The following is a 21,422-nucleotide window of genomic DNA, read 5'->3' on the forward strand; positions in this document are numbered from 1 at the left end:
TGGCTTTTCTCTAACAAAACCCCTTAGCCTTGTCAGAACAACAAAAGTCCCCGTTCCTGCTCCATTGCCACCTTCCCTGTGATTGGTCTCAGCTTTTTCTCTACGTTCAGTTGCTCCTGAACTATTCTCTATGTTACTTTTTTCCCCTGATACATTCTCTGAATGTGGTAGAAGTTCTTTCTCTCTGTCCCATGGGGCATCCCTCTGATCTTTACCCAGACTTCTTGGACCACGTCAGCCTTGTATCTTCATTTGTTCCGAGATTTAATCCAGGTGTCTAGAAGGTTCCATGCCTACAAGGTCCCTGCCCCAATTCCCACAGCGGGCTTAGTGAGTTCTCATAAGAACAGGACTGTTGTTTCAGGCTTGTTGGTGCATGAATCATAAGCTTACCCAACCTTATTCGGGTGAAGGGCAGGGCAGTGTAGGAACAGGCACAGGAACAGATACAGAAAGGCCTCAGAGGAGCCAGAGCTGGGAATCGTCTACAAACCAAATGGTCCCACTTAGTCTCTAGGGTCCTTCTCCCACCCTCTGTCTTTTTTATTTTTATTTTTTAATTTAACGTATTTTTATTGATTTCAGAGAGGAAGGGAAGGAAGAGAGAGAGAGAAACATCAATGATGAGAGGGAATCATTGGTTGGCTGCCTCCTGCACTCCCCCTACTGGGGACTGAGCCTGCAACCCAGGCATGTGCCCTTGACTGGAATCGAACCCCGGACCCTTGAGTCCGCAGGCCAACGCTCTATCCGCTGAGCCAAACCGGTGAGAGCATCACCTTCTGTCTTCTGCCTGCTTTCTCATGTACCATCCTGGCCGTCAACCCTAAACTGCATCGAGCAACTCTCACACCCTGACTTGTCAGTCGCTGAGTTTCTTAGATAGAAAACCTGAGAGAGTCATCTGGTTGGTTGCTGGCTGGATTGGCTGTCCCTTGGTTGTGACTGGCAAGGCAAGGAGTGCTTAGGGAGGGTCATGCAGTAACAAGTGCTGCTCTTTCAGAAGTAGTGTCAGAACTGCTCAGTTAAGTCAGAAGTAAAAGTTGACTGGCACATTGATTGACAGGGGCTGGTATACCTGGCGGTTGGCTGGGAGAGCCCAGAGTGGGCAGCCAGATTAGACTACTTGAGGGACCCTTTCTGTGTACCGTCCATGCACGTAATCCTTGCTACCCATGCCCTGAGGCAGCTGTGACTGACCTCTCAGGATTGGGTGAGTTGGGTTCTTGGGAAAGATCTCACTGTAGCTGTATCCTGGCAGGAAATAGATGGAACTCTCAAAGAGTTGGATCAACAGAATTGAATGAAAAAATGATTTCTAGAGAATTAAGGGAGTCAGCAAGATATGGTGAAGCACCTAGGGCCTAGCCATCACACGAAGCTGTCGCTATCCCTGGTCTGTGCGGTGAGGGGAAGCCTGGTGGGAGCCATGACGCCAGAGAAACTCAGCCAGAGCCAGAACTGCAGCAACCAGATGGGGAGAGAGCAAGGGAATAAGTACTCTGACCTCTTCTTCCCACCCTCTTGTTGGCTATTCCAGTTAGAAGCCAGAGGGCAAGAGAGCTCAGACCATGTGGTCCCTCAAAGTCACCCTCCTGGGATACAGAGGAGGGAGGGCAGAGAAGAGTGGAGAATGGATCTGGGAGGCCAAAGGAGACTGCCCAGCACAAGAGCTGTGAGGTTGAGGCCCAGCCTTGGCATCCAAGTAGAATGCAAGCAGCAGAGAGGAATGGTGAAGGCATCCCCAGCCGCTGATGACGTGGGTGGCAGTACAGCGAGAAGCAGGGAAGCATTTACATTATAGCCATGTAACTGACATGGTTGGGACAGGCATTGGCCTGTTTTGTTGAAGATGAAGGAATATTTGAGAGAAGAGGTGGGGAGAGTGTGGGGGGGACCCCATTTACATGCCAGTTGATCATTAACCAGGATGTTATTGAAGATGTTAGAGTAGTGAGATACTCTCAAAAGAGTATAAATAGCCAAAAATAGACTTTTCATACCACATGAGAATAAGGCAGGAAATCCATGTTTACACTTTTATGATCAGAATACTAGCTGCTCTGATAGATGGAGGACCCAGTTGGCTCTATATTTTGTTCTCTCCATTATCATTATCACAGCACTTGCAATTTGGGGATAATACCTCTCACAAAATATGGATCGTTTGACTAAACTAAGCCCAGCTGGGGTACTATCAAAGATGATTTGCACATTTGTTTTTCAGTGTGGGGTTCCTGGACCCCCTGCATCAGTATCACTTGGGGGGTGGAGTTGAAAATGCATTTCTGAACCCCACTCCAAACCTAGTGAATAGACCTTGTTTAAGGACACATAACTGATTCCTTCTAGTGGCTGTCTAGGCAGGGGCCGAACTCCAGCAGAACGATAAATAAAAATCTGATAAAGATCTAGCCCAGCCGGTTCTTAATTTAGAATCATCTGGAGAACTTTAAAAACATCCTGATTCCCAGCCCTGCTCCTACCCCAGAGGTTCTGACTTAACTGGTCCGAGGTAAGGCCCGGAGGTATTTTTGTTTTTAAGCTTCCAGGTGATTCTGATGGGCAGCCAGGTCGAAGAACCTCTACGCTTGTCTGAACTCCGAAGGTGGAAAAAATGAGAAATGGAGACAGCCCCACTGAACCAACCGGCTTTTCTGAGTTCTGCCCCACGCAGTTCAAGGCTGAGAGTAATTGCGCTGGAAAAGAAAGTAGCGTCCAGAGTGGAAAAAGAAAGTGGAGGCCTCAGTGAGTAAGGAGGAAGGAAACCAGAGAAGACCAGGGATGATGTAACCTGAGAAGGTGCCGCAGGTCTGCAAAGGCCTTAAAGGAGCCCGCACCTCTCTGAGGCTCCCAGGAGTTGGAAACTTGGAGCTTTGTGTGAGAAGAGCAGTCTGAGGTGTCTCATGGGAGGGTGTTGGCCTCAAGGCTGCCCACTGCCCTCCTTCCAGCTTCCCTTGTATTGCTAGTGTAGGTTTGGTGCATTTTTTTAATCCCTCCACCCCCTTTTATTTATTTTTTTAATTTTCAAGAAAAAAAAAAACAAGCCCACAACAGTCTGAAATGGAAATGGAATAAATGGGCTTTCATTCTCTCTCCTGTTCCATCATCTTCCAACGTAGGAGGACCCAGCCATTCGTCTTTGCATCTCTGCGGTTCACCCAACTTGCTGAGACCTAAGGCAGCGAGCAGTTCTCAACCTGTGGGTCACGATCCCTTTGGGGGTCGAACGACCCTTTCACAGGGGTCGCCTAAGACCATCGGAAAACACATATATAATTACATATTGTTTACAGTAGCAAAATTACAGTTATGAAGTAGCAACGAAAATAATTTTATGGTTGGGGGTCACCACAACATGAAGAACTGTATTAAAGGGTCGAGGTATTAGGAAGATTGAGAACCACTGACCTAAGGCGTGAACATCCCAAGGAGAGCTGCAGTGCCCGTTCTCCCAAAGGCAGGAGGTGCGAGTGGCCTGGGGGCCCAGAGGGAAGCTGATTCACGGGGCGAGGGGGTGGGAGGGGGGGGGGCGGTGGCGGGCAGGGTCCGCCTGAGTGCTGAAGGGCTGGTTGGGAAAGGGAAGAAGCCTGCACTTCTCTTTAGAAAAAGAAAAAATCCTTCTAATTCTTCTATAGCCATTTCTATCCTCAAGAGGATAAGGAATATTTTGGATGCCAAGCAGGGAGGATTTATTTTTTTCTTAAATGGGTGGGTCAGAACTCTGTTTATCCCTTCTCTGAGAGCTCCAAGGTCTCCTGGTTTATTCCTCACAATGTCCTTCCCCCGCTCTGTGGCCCCAGCGGCCTCCCGCTGCTTTTCGGAAAGGCGGCTCTTCCCTGGTGCTGGGTGTTTTCTGTGGTGAGTGGATTCTCTTAGGACTCACCCAAGGCCTCGGATCTAGCTCATTCTAATGCGTGCCTCTGTGCAGAGGGCCTGTTTGCACCATCCAGCTCCAGCCCTGCTAGGATTGTCTGATGATCTGATTATCAGCTACTCTCCCCGTGTCTTGTAAGGTGGTGGGCAGTGGAAGATAGCATCTCTGTAATGTTCCTGTGTGGATCGTAGTTCAGAAAACTGTGAACAGGAACAAAATTGGAACATCCACTGTTCGGCTCATCTGATTATTTAACTCTTGTTGAAAATAAAACAGACCCCAAGGCACATAGCTTCTCTCTCCCGCAGGGTTACAGGAGTTCACTAGGTTGTCTCCTGATGTCAGGATCTGGTCTGAATCATCCTGCATATGCTTGTCTAGCCTCAGCCTAAGATTCTCCAGGGAAGGAAACGCCGCCCTTCCTGAATCATTGCAGTTTCATAAGCATTTTGATGGTTTTTCTTGATGACCACCTTTTCCTGGGGCAGGTCCTGGAGCAGGTCTAGAGGACAGCCCAGCTCATTCCCTGTGGAGCCTTTCTGTCTTTGCACATCTGCACACCAGAGGAAATGAGATGTGCATCAGGAGATTGTTGTGGAGGTCAAATGGGATCATTCAACAAGTACTTCCTGGTTGAGGGCCATCATACAGGTACAGGGAGCAGAGATAATAGGTACTGGCCCCGATCTGATCCTTCATTCAGGGGGACAGACAGGTGGACAAATGTAGTTTCTCTGCCTGGCAGACTTCTCCCCACGTTGGTGGTCAGCCTGCCTTTGGTGTCCACACTCAGCCGCCCCTCAGCAGCAGGGTCACACCTGGCCCCTCCACCTGCCAGCTGCTGACCTGCCACTCCTCTCCAGCCTCCCCCTCCCCACGTCCCCTGAGCCTGTCTCGCGTCTCACCTGCACTTGCACCCGCTCAGTCTCTTTGCACTAGCAGTGCCATTAGCTGTCACCTGCAACCCCTTCCCTTGCCCACCTGGACGCTGAGGCCAGGCACTTCAGCTCTTTGCGGTGACAAGTTTGTCCTCTGCACCTGTCCCGGGACTACCAGTCATTGTTGTGGGTAAATTAAATACCAAACTGCAACCCTGGTCTCAGCAGAGCTGGCCGGCCCCATTAATCCTGCTGGGTCTTTGTGGGGCCTTTCTTTCTTTCTTGTGAATTCCCTGGCACAGTGACCTCCGGAGGCTGGCACACCATCCCTGTTCTTCGTACGCTCTGCCCACCATGTCCCCACTTACAGCAGAGAAGCTGACCACCGCTGCCCTGAGGACTCAAAGCTGCCCTGAGTCCCCCAGGCACCCTCTCTGGCCTTCTCCGAATCTCCTCCCCTTTGTCACTGCTGCGGTCACAGCTTAGCAATCAGCAAACGCCTACCAAGAACCTACCACATGTGATTTAGGCAGACGGAAGTACAAGAGGTGATCTGGCCAATAGTTGAGCCTCGGTCTATGAACCAGGAGGTCACGGTTTGATTCCCAGTCAGGGCACATGCCCAGGTTGCAGCTCCATCCCTAGTGTGGGGCGTGCAGGAGGCAGCCAATCAATGATTATCTCTCATCATTGATGTTTCTATCTCTCTCTCCCTCTCCCTTCCTCTCTCTCTAAAATCAATAAAAGCATGAGAGAGAGAGAGAGAGAGAGAGAGAGCCCTGACCGGTTTGGCTCAATGGATAGAGCTTTGGCCTGTGGACTGAAAGGTCTCAGGTTCGATTCCAGTCAAGGGCATGTACCTTGGTTGCGGGCACATCCCCAGTAGGAGGTGTGCAGGAGGCAGCTGATCGATGTTTCTCTCTCATCGATGTTTCTAGCTCTCTATCCCTCTCCTTCCTCTCTGTAAAAAATCAATACAATATATATTTAAAAAAAGAGAGAGAGAAAGATGATCCCAATGCCTGAGGTACACACAGTCTGTAAAATGGAAGGAGCAAATGCACAGGAACCTGATCTCCGACACACAGGTTCCCCTGGTAACTCTTCTTGACTTTTAAACCCCGTCGGGTCCACTGTTACTGCTCTTTGGTAACTAATGGTAAGCTTCTCCCTATTCCTGTCTTCCCCACCCAGCCCTCTGTAAAACCTCCTCTGCTCCTGTGTGTTCTGGAACATTCTGTGACCCTCCACCCCTGCTCAGGGCTGCCCCACTCCCTGGCTCCACGTGCAACCCCTGACTGGCCTTGGAGGTCTTAGCGGGGACCCCTGCTGAGTTCCCACTCTCCTGGGCCTGTGGGGTTGGTCACATGGAAACACTTGTGCAGGCTTGATGCTGGGAAGGGAGGTAAGGGGACTCCTCCACGCCTGTCATGTCTCTGATCTGTTTCACAGAAAGCTTGTGCCGTCAGTGTGACTGTCCCTGGAGGAGTTGAGGGGAGATAGGGAGGCGGACAGAAGTGGAGCAGAGGAGAGAGTGCGGGGTGGGCAGGGGATGGCTGACAGGGGCTGCAGCCCTATGCTTGTGTCGTACAATCACTGTCACCTCCAACAAGCAGCTCCTCCTACCTCCTCAGTGACAGTTCACTGGGCCACTGTGGTCCCTGAGGTTTGCATGGATTTCACAGCTCAGACACCCGCAGGGACCAGGCTCTGCTCAGTGGCTCACTGCTGCTCTAGACTGTCACCTTCTCATCGTCCCCTTGGGCCGCTCCCTGGTACAGAGACCCAAGTGGCCCCGTCCTCCCAGTGCCCCCTCTGCCTGGGGCTGTGCGTGCATTGGGGGCTAGAAGACAGTCTTCGCTGATCCCTGTAATTCCTGCTTCTCAGCTAAGGTCCTGTTGGTCTCCCGCCTTTACCTATAACAAGAGGCCAGTTTCTGCAGCCTCCTCTCGCCCACACACAGTCATTTCCACGCCTGTCTTCCTTCCAGAGCCCTCTGTGGAAATGGCCCTTTGTTGTCTCACCGAGGATTCTTTAATCATGGAAGGCCTTGGTCTTTGTCTCCCTCTTCCCTTGCCTCTCTGAGGCAGGTGCCACACTGGTGATTCTCCCTTAGCCGAAGCTTTCTCCCTTTTTTAAAATATATATATGTATATATATTGATTTCAGAGAGGAAGGGAGAGGGAGACATAGAAACATCAATGATGAAAGAGACTCATCGATTGACTGCCTTCTGATACCCTCACCCCCCGGGATCGACCCCAAAATCTGGGAATGTGCCCTGATGAAAGAGACTCATCGATTGACTGCCTTCACTCAGCCACTGAGCCAGGCGGGCTGGGCTCTTCTCCTCTTTTTGGACGTGACCCCAGACTGTTGATTCTCCCACAGCTCCGCCTGGCCTTCCAGCCTCTCTCCTCCCCCTCCTGTCCTCCAGAGTGGCCGCCCGTGCCTCTCTCATCCAGGGCAGGGGCTGCTGATGGCTCACGTGAGGAGCTTTGGAGTCTAAGAAGCTGAGCATAAGCCGCGGCTCTGACACTCATTTATTGGATGACCTTGTGCATGTCACTTGTCTGAGTTTTCATTTTCCCGTGTGTAAGCTGATAACAATGCCTACCGGGTAGGGTTTGGTGGGGAGTCAGTGGGAGGCAGCAATGCTGTTGGAGTCATTTGCAAACCTGCTCTGTCATTTTGCTGTATCTGAGTACATGTCTATTGCTGTTGGTTTGAAATTGGCCTTTCTATTGTTTTTAAATCAACTTCCTGGAAAACCAATGTAGTCTTGTCCTAAATAATAATATCCACGAAATCATGTATATGAAATGCTGGTCATATTTTCCTGGGGCCCATTCAACATAAATTGACAGCAATGAAAATGAAAACACTCCTTTATATACTTCTGATTATTCTGGGAACCACAGGGTGCCCTGCACTGCAGTGCATCTCTTATGTGAGTCTCCCGCCACAGTGCCTGACCACAGAAAGCATGAGAGCACGTTGACTCTTTGTTGTTCATATGCCTCCCTGGCTACCTGCTCGTCTGTAGTTCCAACCTCGCTTCTGCTCCCAAGCTCCCGTTCTGAATCTCCGGCCGCTATACGATACTTCTGCCTGTGCGTTGAGTCTCATTGAAAGGTCGGCCTGTTTACTTTTCCTACCCTGCCCCTCGTTTCCTGGTGACCTCAGCTCTGGCCCTTGACATCATCTTCTAGTTTCCACCGGCCTTTCCACATCAGCGCTCACATCTTGAGCTTCTTCCTTCCGGAATCTTGCACGTGTCCTTCCTTTTCCATTCCCTCGCCTGCCTTTGTGGTCCAGGCTTTCCTGCCCAGAGCAGCCAGGTGAACCCTCCTGGAATGACACATCCCTAGTGATACGCTGGTCCTTAGAAACGGCCAGGGAGTTGCCACTGTGCACAGCAGAGCGGAGTGTGTGATAGCTGCTGAAGTCGGACTGCGCGGGCTTGTGACCTCACCGGCCCTCGCTGACAGTGTGACACAGGGCACCCTGCTCAGTGTCTGAGCCTTAGCTTTTCCTTCTGTAAAGGACAGTAATAGAGATCCTGTAAGGATGAAAGAAGATACTTTATGTAAAGCACTTATCCTGGCGCCTGGAACAGCCCTCACAAAGTGGTAGTTACAATTAGTCTACGATTAGTAATCTGTATATCAGGTCATTTAGAAACTGGTCCCCTACTATCCTTTCCAGTAAACCTTGCTCTTTCCTTACACAGTCCTGTTTTCACAGGCTGCTTGTCTCTGCCTCAGGCCTTTGCCGAGAAGTATTGTTAAGCCTTACTGACCTTCCATTTCTCTAAATTTATCGAAGCCTTGCACATCCTCCTAATCCCATCTCAGCTTCACCTCCAAGAAGTCTTCCTTGGCTGGACTCATGCTGCCCTTCCTCCCTCTGAAATTTGATTGTTCTTTTTTCTTTACACCATTTATTTGGCATTTAACATAAACTGCATTACGCTGTTGTTTTTCCTCGATTTCCAGTGTAACTCTGTCTGTATCTATGTCTTGTTTTCCTAAATAGATGGCGAGTTTCTTGATGTGAAGGCCTATTTTGAGGCCTAGAAAGCATGCAAAACAGTAGCTGGAGGCTGGACCTCCTCAGTTCATGCCCTGATGCTACTACTCCCGAACCGTGTGACCTTAGCAAGTTACTTAATCTTGATGTGACTCAGTTTCTTCATCTGTCAACAGGTTGAATAATAGTACCTAGTTTTGTGAGTTTGAAATACTTAGCACAGCCACTGACTGATTTAATGCATGTAAAGTTCTCAGGCCCTAGCCAGTTTGGCTCAGTGGATAGAGCACTGCCTGCAGACTGAAGAGTTTGTTTCTGGTCAAGGGCACGTACCTGGGTAGCAGGCTCGATCCCTGGCCCTGGTCAGGTGTGTGTGTGAGGCAATTAACCCATGTGTCTCTCTCACATCGATGTTTGTCTCTCCCCCTCCTTTCCACTCTCTAAAATATCCTCTGGTGAGGACTAACAACAACAACAACAACAAAAATAAAGTTCTCAGAATGCCTGGCATAAAGTGCTCAATAAATGTTGTTGTTAATTAATATTATTTACTAGAGGCCCAGTGCACAAAATTCATGCAAGGGGTTTGGCCCTCACAGCCCCGGCTTCATCCAGACGGTCATCCAGAAGGTCGTCCGGATGGTCGTTCTGCTGTTCGGTCTAATTAGCATATTCGCTCTTTATTATATAGGATTATTATTACCAATCCTGATGCTTCCTCCCACAGCACTAGTCACAAAAATTTATGCTTATAAATATTATATATTATAATAAAGTAATAAATATTGTTGAATGGGTGAATATTTCCCCTCCAGTACTCTTTTTAAATTTTCTACCAGTCTATTTTTTTTTTTACATGCATCCTAGCAGGAAATTTGAAAGTCTTCTTTTATTTAATTCCAAAGCAAAAGAGAAATCCCATGGGTTTAAATAGCTTTTAATGTCTGGTGGAAGGAAACAGACCAAGTCGTTGGGAGAAACTATTTTTTCTTGGTACTAAATTTGGAAGGAATTTATTATAAGATTATTTATGGGGCAGGATGCTGGTGGAGGGGGGAGCTCATTCTTCTAAAACCTACTTAACATGTTGTGATTAGGAAGAAAAAGTTTCCATGAAACACAGGAACGATATCAAATTACCCTGGCAGCCCAGGGGGACTAGGTCAGCAGGGAGGAGGATTACACAGTGAGATCTTTGTACCTACCCCTACTTCAGAGATTCTGCTGGGAAACCGAAGAATAAGATTAGTGGTGCACACAAAAGGGCAAGTGTAGCCCAGAAACCGTAGTCTGAAATTACCTCTTACATCATAGGTGCATTTTTTGTCTTTAGGAAGTGGTGTTGTCAGTAATTTACTGTAATTGCAATAACCAGATCATTAAACTATGTCTGCAGACAGCATGGAAAATACATATGCCCTTTACATGACACTGTAGCAAATAATATTTTAGATTTTAAAAATCACATACATGTACCACTTTTCATACAGTTTCCCATACGTGCATTAAGTATTTTGTTACACACACACTTTATCATTCCTTCAGAAAGTGAGAGCCTACCAAGACGCTCTTGGTTGTGGAATAAATAAGCATGGTCGGAAGCTGTTATAGTGATTTTTTTTTTAGATTTTCAGATGATTCTTTAACAAATGGTAATAAAACATTAGTCATCTTGGGATCTGAAGAAAGTCTCGTCATAGGTTAAAAACTGGTTTTAAGACAAGAAGTAGGAATCATAAGGGGCATTTCTCTTAGTGGAAGTCAGTTAGGCCCTGGAAATTAGTATGTTTACAAATGATATGGTGAAGTGACTTTGTAATGTAATATCTAATTTTTAAAAGATCTTCACCTGAGAATGTGCTTTTTTATTTTAATTTTAAAAAATTGATTTCAGAGAGGGAGAGGGAGAGAGAGATAGAAACATCAATGATGGGAGAGAATCATCGATTGGCTACCTCCTGCATGCCCCACACTGGGGATGGAGCTCACAACCTGGGCATGTATCCTGACCAGGAATCGAACTGTGAATTTAAGATACGTATGTCCAAATTATTGACAGATAAAAAAGAATTTTACAAGAGAAAATAATCAAGGAAAATTTGAAATAGAACTAAATAGAAATGTTAGAAAAGAAAAACAGTCATTAAGATGCAAAAAGAAAGACACCTCAACAAACAAGTAGACTAGATATAGCTAAAGAGAGATCTAGTGAATTGGAAAATATATCAGAGGAACTCACCTAGAATACAACATGGAGAGTTAATGAGATATAAAATATGAGAAAGGATGTAAAACGCAAAGGTTTGAGGTGTAGCTAATTAGATCCTCAAAGGAGAGAATAAAGGGTTTTTGAAAGGTCAATATGTCATCTGATAAGACACCCTTTGTTATTTTTGTCAGAGATTAATTCTGGATTAGATAAACCTTGGGACATTTATCTATTTTTTTATTTCTTGTTTTAACTTTGTTTAGTATTATTCACACTCATTTATCTACATTAGTGTGTTAAACTAAAGTTATGACTAGATAAGCCAAACCTAGAATGCCTGACACTTCCATGGACCTCTTCTCCAGCACCCAGCCACAGCTGATTGGGCAGGGGTGAGCATTTAACTCAAGGATGGCATTCTCTAGGCTTGTCTTGTCATGGCCTGATATGAAAAGTTGAGCTGGATAACTCAGATTCTGTCTCTTGAGCATTTGAAGTAGGAACTTACTAAGTAACAGAAGTAGCTAAGATTAAAGGTAAATGGTAGAATCAGTGGCCAGGGAGGCCATGATAATCCATGTGCAAACTGAAGTGATGATTGAACAGAGACCATAAGTTCACAGGGGCCACAGTGTAGAAAAGAGCTATGCAGAAAGAAGTAGATGAAGAAGCCAGGAGAGAGAGATAGAAAAAGTCTGACAGGTCAAGTGTGGCTGAATGATGACAACCATTAACACCGAATTAGTCTCAGCTACAGACTCTTGCTGCCAAAATTCCCTAGAGCTGCCTGGAACCCATTTCTGGTTCCAGCATTGCCAAGCTATTCCGCAGGTCTGGTTCTTTGGGAGCCTGTTGGTTCAGCTTCTCTTGGTTTCTATGTAATTTTATCCTTCCAATGAACCATCCATATAGGAGGCAACACCAACAAGTCTTTGTTCATTGAAAATAGAAAGTCTTAAGGAACATAGTCCATATTCAGTTAAGCCTTTCAGTTTATCCAGATGACAGTGCCAGTAGCCCAAGCATGTCAAACTTAAAGGCTAACATGGGCCAAATAAACAAGGTTTAAGCTTATGTGGGCCACAAAAAAAGAAAAGCTTCAATTTTCATAGAAATGTAGGTTTATTTCAATAGAGACATGCTGAATACAAAAGGCTGAAATAAATGAGTAATCATTAACATAAAATAATAAAACATTTTAATAAAAATTAATATTTTTTCTTGAACGTTAACTTACCAGACACTGAATAACTGCACAAATTAATAAGCGTAATGCAAATAAACCTATTTTTCTTGTTCTCCAAAAGTGAAATATTTCGCTTGCGCACACCCAACAAGTCAGTCCAAGACTAATGACGTGGCAATCAGCTGCTAAAACATTCGCTGCTAGTATTAGTGGAGAGAAATGGTGCGCCTGCACATAAGGCAAATACCATAAGGGAAATGAATGCAACATGGTTATAGTAATCAGTCATTAGTGAACGTTGTAGTTTGTTATTAATAATTATGTGTAACAGGATATTGTAAAAATTAAGTTACAAAATTTTTATTAAAATGTTTCTTGCATACCGTTACATTGGCTGGGCCACAAAAATATTCGTTGTGGGCCGCGGGTTTGACATGCTTGCTATACAGATCCCTTTCCTAACTGTTGAAATCCTTTCTGTGCAGTGGGAGCAGAGGAGGTTATGGTGAGGGGACTGATTTTACAGTTTTTCTCCAGAAACTTTTGCTGTGTTTGCTGTTCTCTGCTACCCCTACTGGTGTAGAGGGGGGACAAAAAGGAGTAGCCAAGTGAGGAGCTGATAGGAACTCTGTGGGCCAGACCGCTGACCAGTTTCTAAGGGTAATAGGAATCTGGAAACTGCTCTGGCCAGCTGCCCTCTGCCTGTGCTGCCACACTAGACTCGGAAGCTAATGGCTCAGCTGCCATGTGACCTGGGCAAAGGCAACAGGGTGGCATGAAAGCCAGCCTGGAGGTGTGCCCTTTTCCCTTCCTCGCCATTCTCTCTTCAGTCCGGGGCTGCAGCACCGGGGGCTCAGATATCAGCTTCTTTCCCTGCAACTTTGAGGAGCTTCAGTTATTCCATGGCACAGAGAGAAAAGTAGATTGCAGACAGTGCAGCATTTTTTCCTACTCGGTGACAGAAAACTGGTATAACAGTCCATGAAGGTGGGGAAAGTATGGCTTAGTAATAAAGGCTATATGCTTTAGGTATAAAAAGACTGATCTCAGTTCAAATCCTGTTCCTGCTAAATATTGGGTGACTGAAAACTTACATCATCTTTCTGTGTTTTAGTTTCCCCGTCCATAAAATAAGGTAAAATTACCTTCCAGTCAGGCCAGTGTGGCTCACTGTTTGAGCATCAACCTATGAACTAGGAGGTCAAGGTTCCATTCCCGCTCAGGACACATGCCGGGATTGTGGCCTCAATCCTCAGAAGGCAGTGTGCAGGAGGCAGCTGATCAATGATTCTCTCTCATCATTGATGTTTCTCTCTCTCCCTCTCCTTTCCTCTCTGAAATCAATAAAAGTATATTTTTAAAAATGCCTTCCATATAGCGCTATGTTGAAAACAATTATTTAGTAGTTTAAACCATATTAGTCCCTGACCCTCACACCCCATCACCATATAGGTATAGTATACAGGCCTTCTACCTTGATTTCAAACATTATATTGTATCTTGTCATCAAGCCATAGAACCGAATTTGGAGATCATATAGTGACCATAGAGATGGGGATCTGCAAAAGCAAGGAAAGGGGAGGGAAGATGTGCTCTCTTCTGCACTCGCATCCACAGCATCTAGTTTAGTTACTCCTTTGCCTAAGGGGGCCCAGGGCAGGGAGGTGCACAGAGCCTATTGTAGCATTAATTAAGCCCTGGCCTTCTCAGCTACCTTGGTGCCTCCTGGCCCATTTCTTTTGTACCTATGAAGTCAGAGTAGAAAAGGCTTAACCTGGTTGCCAGGTGCACAACCATAGCAGAAATTTGAAGCCCCATGAACCCAAGTGGCCTGAGAGGATGCAGAAGCAACCAGCTAAATCTCCTTTGACCTTGGCAACTGGAAGGCCATGTTCTAAAATTTGGGAACAAGTCAAAACCCTCAGTTTTGGTTTCTGCCTAAAAGAGGATATTGTGTTGTCTCCCTCTCCCTCCCTCCCTCCCTCCCTCCCTCCCTCCCTCCTTCCCTCCCTCCCTTCCTCCTTATCTTCCCCCTATCTTTTATCCCTCCCCTTTTCTCTCTCTCTCTCTAGCTCCCTCTCCTTTCTCATCCAAGAGCCTCTCTTCTCTGCGCATGTTCCAGGCCTGCCATCCACCCCTGTAAGCACTGTTTCATCCCCGGATGGCCCTCAGGCTGACAACACACCTGCTTGCTGCCTATGCTCTGTCCCAGGAGCAATTAAAAAACCAGCTCCAGACTTTCCCTTGAGAGGATCAAGAAGTTGTAGGCTACATGCAGACAGAATGCCTAGTAACCATGGAAACACATGCGTCTGGAAATCCCTGACCTTACACCCAAGACTCCACAATCTTGGCTCTGCCATATCTTGATTTCATGATTTAGGAATGAGGCTGATATGTCCATGTGGTATATCTTTCAGCCATAGGAGAACAGCAGCAGAAGCTTTACAAATCACTGAGCTATTTTTCTCTGTCCTCTGAGGATCTGGTCGGAGTGGAGAACATTGCTGATTCTAGGACTGGGGGAAGACTGGAACAGCCTTGAAGGCTGAGGCTGTGGAGTAATCCATTAGACATCAGTAAATATTGCTGCCTTCACATCAATTTGCTCATCCATTGCCCTTGCTAACCCTAAACATACTCCCATGAATATGCCCACATTTGCCATTGCAGAACTGAAGAAACACATTATTGGTTTTCCTCCCGACAAGAGGTACAAGACAATTCACGTGGCCTTGATCCCCTTGGGGTAGTGATGGGTTTAGTAGCACTAACTCTAGGAAATCAGTTATTAAGAATTTACTTACTTAAAAAAATAAATATTTTTTTATTGATTTTGGAGAGGAAGGGAAAGGAAGAGAGAAAGAAAGAAACATCAATGATGAGAGAGAATCATCGGCTGTCTTCTGCATGCCCCCATCCAGGATCAAGCCTGAAACTCTGGGCATGTGCTCTGACCGGGAATAGAACTGTGATCTCCAGGTTCATAGGTCATTGCTCAACCACTGAGCCACACTGGGCAAGAATTTACTTATTTTAATTCGTTTCTTGTTTGCTTCCTCTTGAAAGTAACACTATAAAGAATTTGTGGATTGATGTCAGTAGGAGAGGTATAGGGAGAAAAACAAGAAAGTAGAGGAGGAAAAATCACTAGCATCCCCAGGAATCAAACAACCATTATGGACATTTTCTTGTGTTTCCTCCCAGTATTTCTTGCCTATTTTTAAACTTAAAAATTTGTATTTACTAAATTTTATATTCTCTTTTTCTTTCAACATTATAGCATATATTTCCCCATCATTACAAATTCATCATAATTACAGATGCTTTTGAATGGCTTTGAGATATTTCTCTGATATAACAATGTTTATTTAACTTTCTTTGTTTTTTGAAAATGTGTGTTGGTTCTACTTCCTATTATGCCTGTCTGCCATGATGACTATCTCAGGGCATAGAGAAGGATTAGTACCTTGAGATTCTAATGTGTGTCAGTCCTTGGTTGGGTCCAGTGGGGAATATACAGGGTCCCTGATATCAAGGAATTGACAATCCAGTTTGAGAGGTAAAAACAGAGTCATGGGTCAGTCCTGAGCTCTTTCCTTTTGCCCTTGCAGATTGGTAAAGTGAAAGTATATATTATACACTGAATTTAAAAAGAAAAACAAAACCAAGGTTACACACACACACACACACAGTGCGGGGCAAAAGTAGGATTATTGGTACATATCTAGATTGACCTAGACTGAAAAGTAATTGTTAATAACAGTAAATGTCATGGGGAGATTAAGTTCAAACAGCAGTTGGTCAAATTATAATTTTAGTTTAGCCTAAATATCTAATAACTGATGATAAGCGATATATTTTCCCTCATTTGATTTAGATGCTGTGATTGAAGTTGATTTTTTTCATATATCCCAAAGTATGTAAACATTCATTAAGGATGTGTTCATTACATTGCAGACAACATTGGTGGCTGATTATCTGAATCACAGTTCTGATTTTTATGGGCCGATTAAGATCTACTTTCCCCTTGCTTTTATTTTCACAATCAAGTTGAATCTCATGGAAAAATATTCCAGAAAAGAGCTATGAAATTCATCAAACCACAGCAGATTAAAAAAGCATGACATGATGGTGTGTGTGTGTGTGTGTGTGTGTAAGAGAAAGAGAGATAGGGTATTACTGCAGAACAGGAGTGGAGGATACACAGAGTAATATAGGAAACCGTGTTTGAAAGATGATCAGCATTGGGGGATGTTAGAATGAATGAAGTGTACATGCACCAGAAGCCAAGCCCTTCCAAACCCAAGTGAAGGAAGTGTAATAGGGACTCCTGTTAGACTTGCAGGGGTGGGGAAACGTCCATCCTTGGGCTGTATAAGGCCTATGAAATCATTTGGTCTGGCCCTGCCAAGGCATTAGGGGTGAGTTAATTAAATGTTTGGCCAAATATGGCAGGCTAATATTTAAGTTGATCATTTTGTCTGGCCCAAGAATGATGTTACAAATATCCAAATGGCCCTTGGCAGAAAAAAGGTTCCCCACCCCTGTGTTAGAGTCTTGGCAGAATGATTCAAGACCACGGATGCATCTGAACACTCCCTCTCCTCTTTCAGATCGATGATCCCAACAGCAACCTTGAGGAGGTGACTAATGAGGCTGACGCCATCCCCACGGTGGACAGTCTGGGAAGCAAGCAAGCCTTGACTACAGATTACCTGGATTCTGATTATCAGAGAGGACAGCTGTACCCCTTCTCCCTCAGCAGTGACTTGCACATGGCCACATTCACTCTCACAAATGCGGCTCCGATGACCCAGACCTTCCAGGAACGGTGGTACATGAATCTGAACAGCCTCATGGACCGGGCCCTGACCCCACAGTGTGGAGGTGGGAACGACCTATACATCATCACAGGCGCCGTGCCCTCAGATGTCAAAGTCAAAGACAAGGTGACCATCCCTAAGTTTGTTTGGCTGGCAGCCTGCTGCGCTGTCCCCGGAGGAGGCTGGGCCATGGGCTTTGTCAAGCACACCACGGACGGTGATGTCATAGAGGATGTGATGGTGAAAGAACTGGAGAAACTGCTGCCGTCTAACCCTCAGTTGTTCCAGAACAACTGTGGTGAAACAGAACAGGACACGGAGAAAATGAAAAAAATCCTGGAAGTGGTTAACCAAGTCCAGGATGAAGAGCGGATGGTGCAATCTAAAGAAACCACTAGTGCCCTCCCCTCCACCAGGAGCAAGAGGTCTGCTCTGGAGCCTCCAGAGGCCCCCGAGGAAAGGAGTAGTTTCCTGGGGAACCTCGTGGGCTTCATCGCTACCCCGTTCCTCAAGCTTTCCCAATTAATTTGCCACCTGGTGGTAGGCATCCTGAAGAACACTGTGTATGTCCTGTGGTATGTCGCCAAGCAGGTGATTAATGGCGTAGAAAGTTGCCTTTACCACCTGGGTTCAGCCGCTGTCTCGTACTTCTTGGCCATTGGGGAAGAGTTGGCAAGCATTCCCTGGAAGGTACTCAAAGTCATAGTCAAAATCATCAGGGCCATTCTCCGGATCCTTTGTTGTCTGCTGAAGGTGGTTTGCCGCATTCTGGGCATCCCTGTCCGCGTCCTTGTGGATGTGGCCACTTTCCCTGTGTACACCATGGGCGCCATTCCCATTGTGTGCAAGGACATTGCAGTGGGCCTCGGTGGCGCCATCTCTCTGCTCTTTGACACTGCTTTTGGCACCATGGGTGGCCTATTTCAGGTTGTCTTTAGCGTTTTCAAGCGAATTGGCTACAAGGTTACTTTTGAAAATTCTGGGGAGTTATAGAACTCAAAAAACGAATAGTGGCCAGTCACAGTAAATTTGATTTTTTTTTTTTTAATAGAGAAGGCTGGAATATTTTGTACAATGGGTCTTTGTTCATTCTCAACTATCATTAATTTTGGCCTTTCATGGAGATGTCTGTATGCTTTTGCAAAGGAAGATGGTGCACTTTAGACTTGACCCTAGAGAAATGTTCAGGGTAGGACTACGTGTAGGTCATCTGGTATGAAATGAGCAAACTTTTAAACCATAACCTTTATTTACTCTGATACAGATGACCAGCTGAGACATTCTGGTGTTCATTAAAATTCTAGGGGAAAATTAGAAAGAGGACAACTTTAAACCCAAGGGTTTCTGAGAGGATGAGAAAGAAGTCTTGTTCCTCTGAGACTCAAGGCAAAACTGGTATAAATATTCTTGGCCAATGTGTCTTTCGCTTCTATTTCTCCTCAACTCAGCCGACCTTGGTGAGGTGCGGGCATGCTTCCCTGGTGAAATAGCTTTCTTAGGGTATAGAGTCTGCTATATCCCTTAGCTTTCTGTGGCTTCCAAGGACCTTTAAGATTTTTTTTTTCTCCAGAGTTAAATTTTGCTGAATTTTTCTTTTATGTAACGATAAACATTTTATGCCAAAAGGGGCATAACAAACTTTGAATGCAAGGGCAAAGATGATTTGCCCCTTGAACAGTGTAGGACAGTCTTCTTGGGTATAAAGAAGAGGGCACCAGGGTCAGAGCCCAGCTCTGAGTAAGTGCTGTAGGTCCCAGGACATCCCTAGCCAAGCTTGGACTAATTTGAAATATATTCAATATCTGGCTGACAAGATTGAGCTCAAAGACCTACATGTTAAGCTACTATGGAAATTCAAATTCTGCAACATACTAGATCAGTCTTTCTTATACATCAAGCAAATACCCAACACAGTAAAACACATTGACTTCTGTCCTTAAATGATTGTTTTGGTATAAATGTATAGAAAAGAGCTACCGAACAAAAACTATTCTAGCCGTCTGGAAAGTTTACATATGTATAAACTTGATTAAGAATTCTCTCTTAGACAATTATTTTTATAGTGTGTTTGAGGCTAGAAAACATCACGCTTCCATTAATGCAAATGGATCTGAGAGCTAATCCCCAGTGTTTTGATCAAACACTTGTCATTTTAAATATTGCACTGAAAATGGTAAGAAGAGGAAGCAGAATCTCCCAAACTTTGCTCTGCCTTTCACAGCTGAGAATGAATGGTCCGGATTTTTCTAAGTGTTCTAAAGAGTTGCTGTGAGGTAAATAAAAAAAAAAAGTCAAGTGTAAAATACTGGTCTGGGGGGCACAGGCCGCCATTCATCTGAAAGTCAGATGCAGAAACCTGGGGTCCAGAAAGACAACAAGGAGGAAAGGATGGGTCAACTATTTGTACCGGGTTGGTGGATGAGAAACGTGAGTGTAGTGAGTTACATTTTGCAGGAAAATCATTGAATTCGACCCAAAGTAGAAGAGCAGCTAGCCAGCTGGCATCCTGATCAATTTGTGATGCAAGGTTGGGGAGTATGACCCCGGACTGGTCCACGATAGGGAGCTATGAACTCAATTTAAGACTCTTAAGCAGTGTTTCACCAACACTTCTGTTTGTGAGCATTAACACCCGTGATTGTGCTGCTCTTCATCTCAGCAGTGTGAAGGTACAGGGAAGGATGAGGCTACTAATGGGTCAAGAATCCTGCTGGATGAAAGAAAGAGAATCTTAGACGTGACCAGAGAGATAGTCTGGCCAAACCTTCATTTGACGAGGAGCCTGAGGCACAGGGAGGTAACAAACAGGCTTGCCTTCAGTTTCACGGCTACCTGATGGCGTATCAGGAACCACGATCTTTTGCACATGTCCCATCACAGCTGGGATGTCAGATATGTGGTGTGTGTGGTACTATTCATCTGCCTCCCTGGACTATGGCAGAGTTTTCTCCATCATCCATCAAACAGACTAATCAGTTGGACATGCCTATGTGGTGACACTATTGGCCATCCATGCACAACATCATGCTTACCGCCTCCCACAGGCTCTGTGTTCCTTCATAGTACATATTTGCAAACTGAAAGGCCCAAGAGGGCATCCATGGCAGCTTGAGCCCCTTGGCACCATGCAAGGAACAGGGCATCCACACTGTTTCTTGAGGGCCATTTGGAAGTGTCTTCTGTTTCATGGCTTGTTTAATGTCTTATTTATTTATTCTTGCATGGCTTTTTTTTTTAAATTTGTGAAGGGATAATAAAGCAAAAATATTCTTACGTTTGGGTGGCTGAGACTCTGCCCTGGAACACTAGCGATGAGTGTGCCTCTGGCTCACGGGCACAGGGACCCAGCACGTGGCTGGACTGCTGGTCTGCTCCCAACCAGCTACTTTGGGTTTTGAGGTGGGAGTTTGGGTTGATAAACCCCATCTCTGGCTTGGAGATTTTTCCGTGGCTCTGTTACGTTCTCAGGCCCTTGGGGAAGTCAGCCACCTGTTCATTCTGAGGGAGCTGATTTTCTGGCGTGTGGACTAGCCACACTTGTGGACACTCCTTTTCCATTGTGCCTTTTGAATGTTGGTTTCTCACTCGGCATTAACACTTCCACTTAGATTCAGACCAGGGAGTTTGGAGGAGGAATCAGAGTGAAGCGCTGGTCATTCATTCAGTCATTCATTCACCTATCCAATATGTATTTGAACATCAAGGTTGCAGAGATAAACACTACATGGATCACATCTTTGAGGAGTTAAAAGATCTAGTAGGGAGACCACCTGGTACAACTGCATGGTAAGTGCTACAGCAAAGGTACTAGCAGCCGGGCCCTGGGGCGCGGGAGGAAAGACCACGGAACCATGGAAATCCGTGCCGCCTTTAGAGAGGCTGTGACAAAAGCCAATTTGACATTTTCAAGCTATGTACAATGCTGCGCACCTTGCAATGCTCAATAAAGTAATTGTTGACAACTCATTGGCCATTGTGTGAAATGTCTGAAGGGGGAGAATTCTAATGGTTGAAATGAGGTTTGGGGATTATCTGCGATTTTTATTTTTTTCCATTTCTTGATCCACTCAAACAGTTTCCACTTACATTGGCTTTGTGCCCTCCCCACCCTAATTTTGAATTCTACGTGGGGAAACAGAGAGAAGGTTAGATCAGTGAAATAGGCTTAGAACTGCATCTCAGTGTTGTTTTTCTGAAAGCTATTTGGGATATGAAGTGTTTGTGATTCGTCCTTCATAAATAAGCACCGAAGGCATATAGCTTCACTGATCTGAATCACAAGGGACATGATAGAAACACTCAATTATTTGTTTATTCATTAGGACACTCCCACAGCGTCAGAAATAGTCTCTGCAGGGGGCGCTGTCTTCTCTGTGGCCTTTGGTAGGGCCCCGTTCTGGGGGGAGGTGGCAGT

At 45.6% G+C, this 21,422-nt stretch overlaps 1 protein-coding gene across 1 annotated transcript in view; it reads left to right on the forward strand.

Moving 5' to 3' along the window:
• Window positions 1–20,974, forward strand: part of ENDOD1 (endonuclease domain containing 1) — a 36,135-nt gene extending 15,161 nt beyond the window's left edge. The window contains exon 2 of the mRNA XM_081100142.1: window positions 16,799–20,974. Coding sequence (XP_080956268.1) covers window positions 16,799–18,001 — 1,203 coding nt within the window. The 3' untranslated portion in view covers window positions 18,002–20,974. The remainder of the gene's footprint in view (window positions 1–16,798) is intronic.
• Window positions 20,975–21,422: the final 448 nt, after the last annotated feature.

Source organism: Myotis nattereri (genome assembly GCF_964212035.1).
Source record: "Myotis nattereri genome assembly, chromosome: 9".
Taxonomy (NCBI): Eukaryota; Metazoa; Chordata; class Mammalia; order Chiroptera; family Vespertilionidae; genus Myotis; species Myotis nattereri.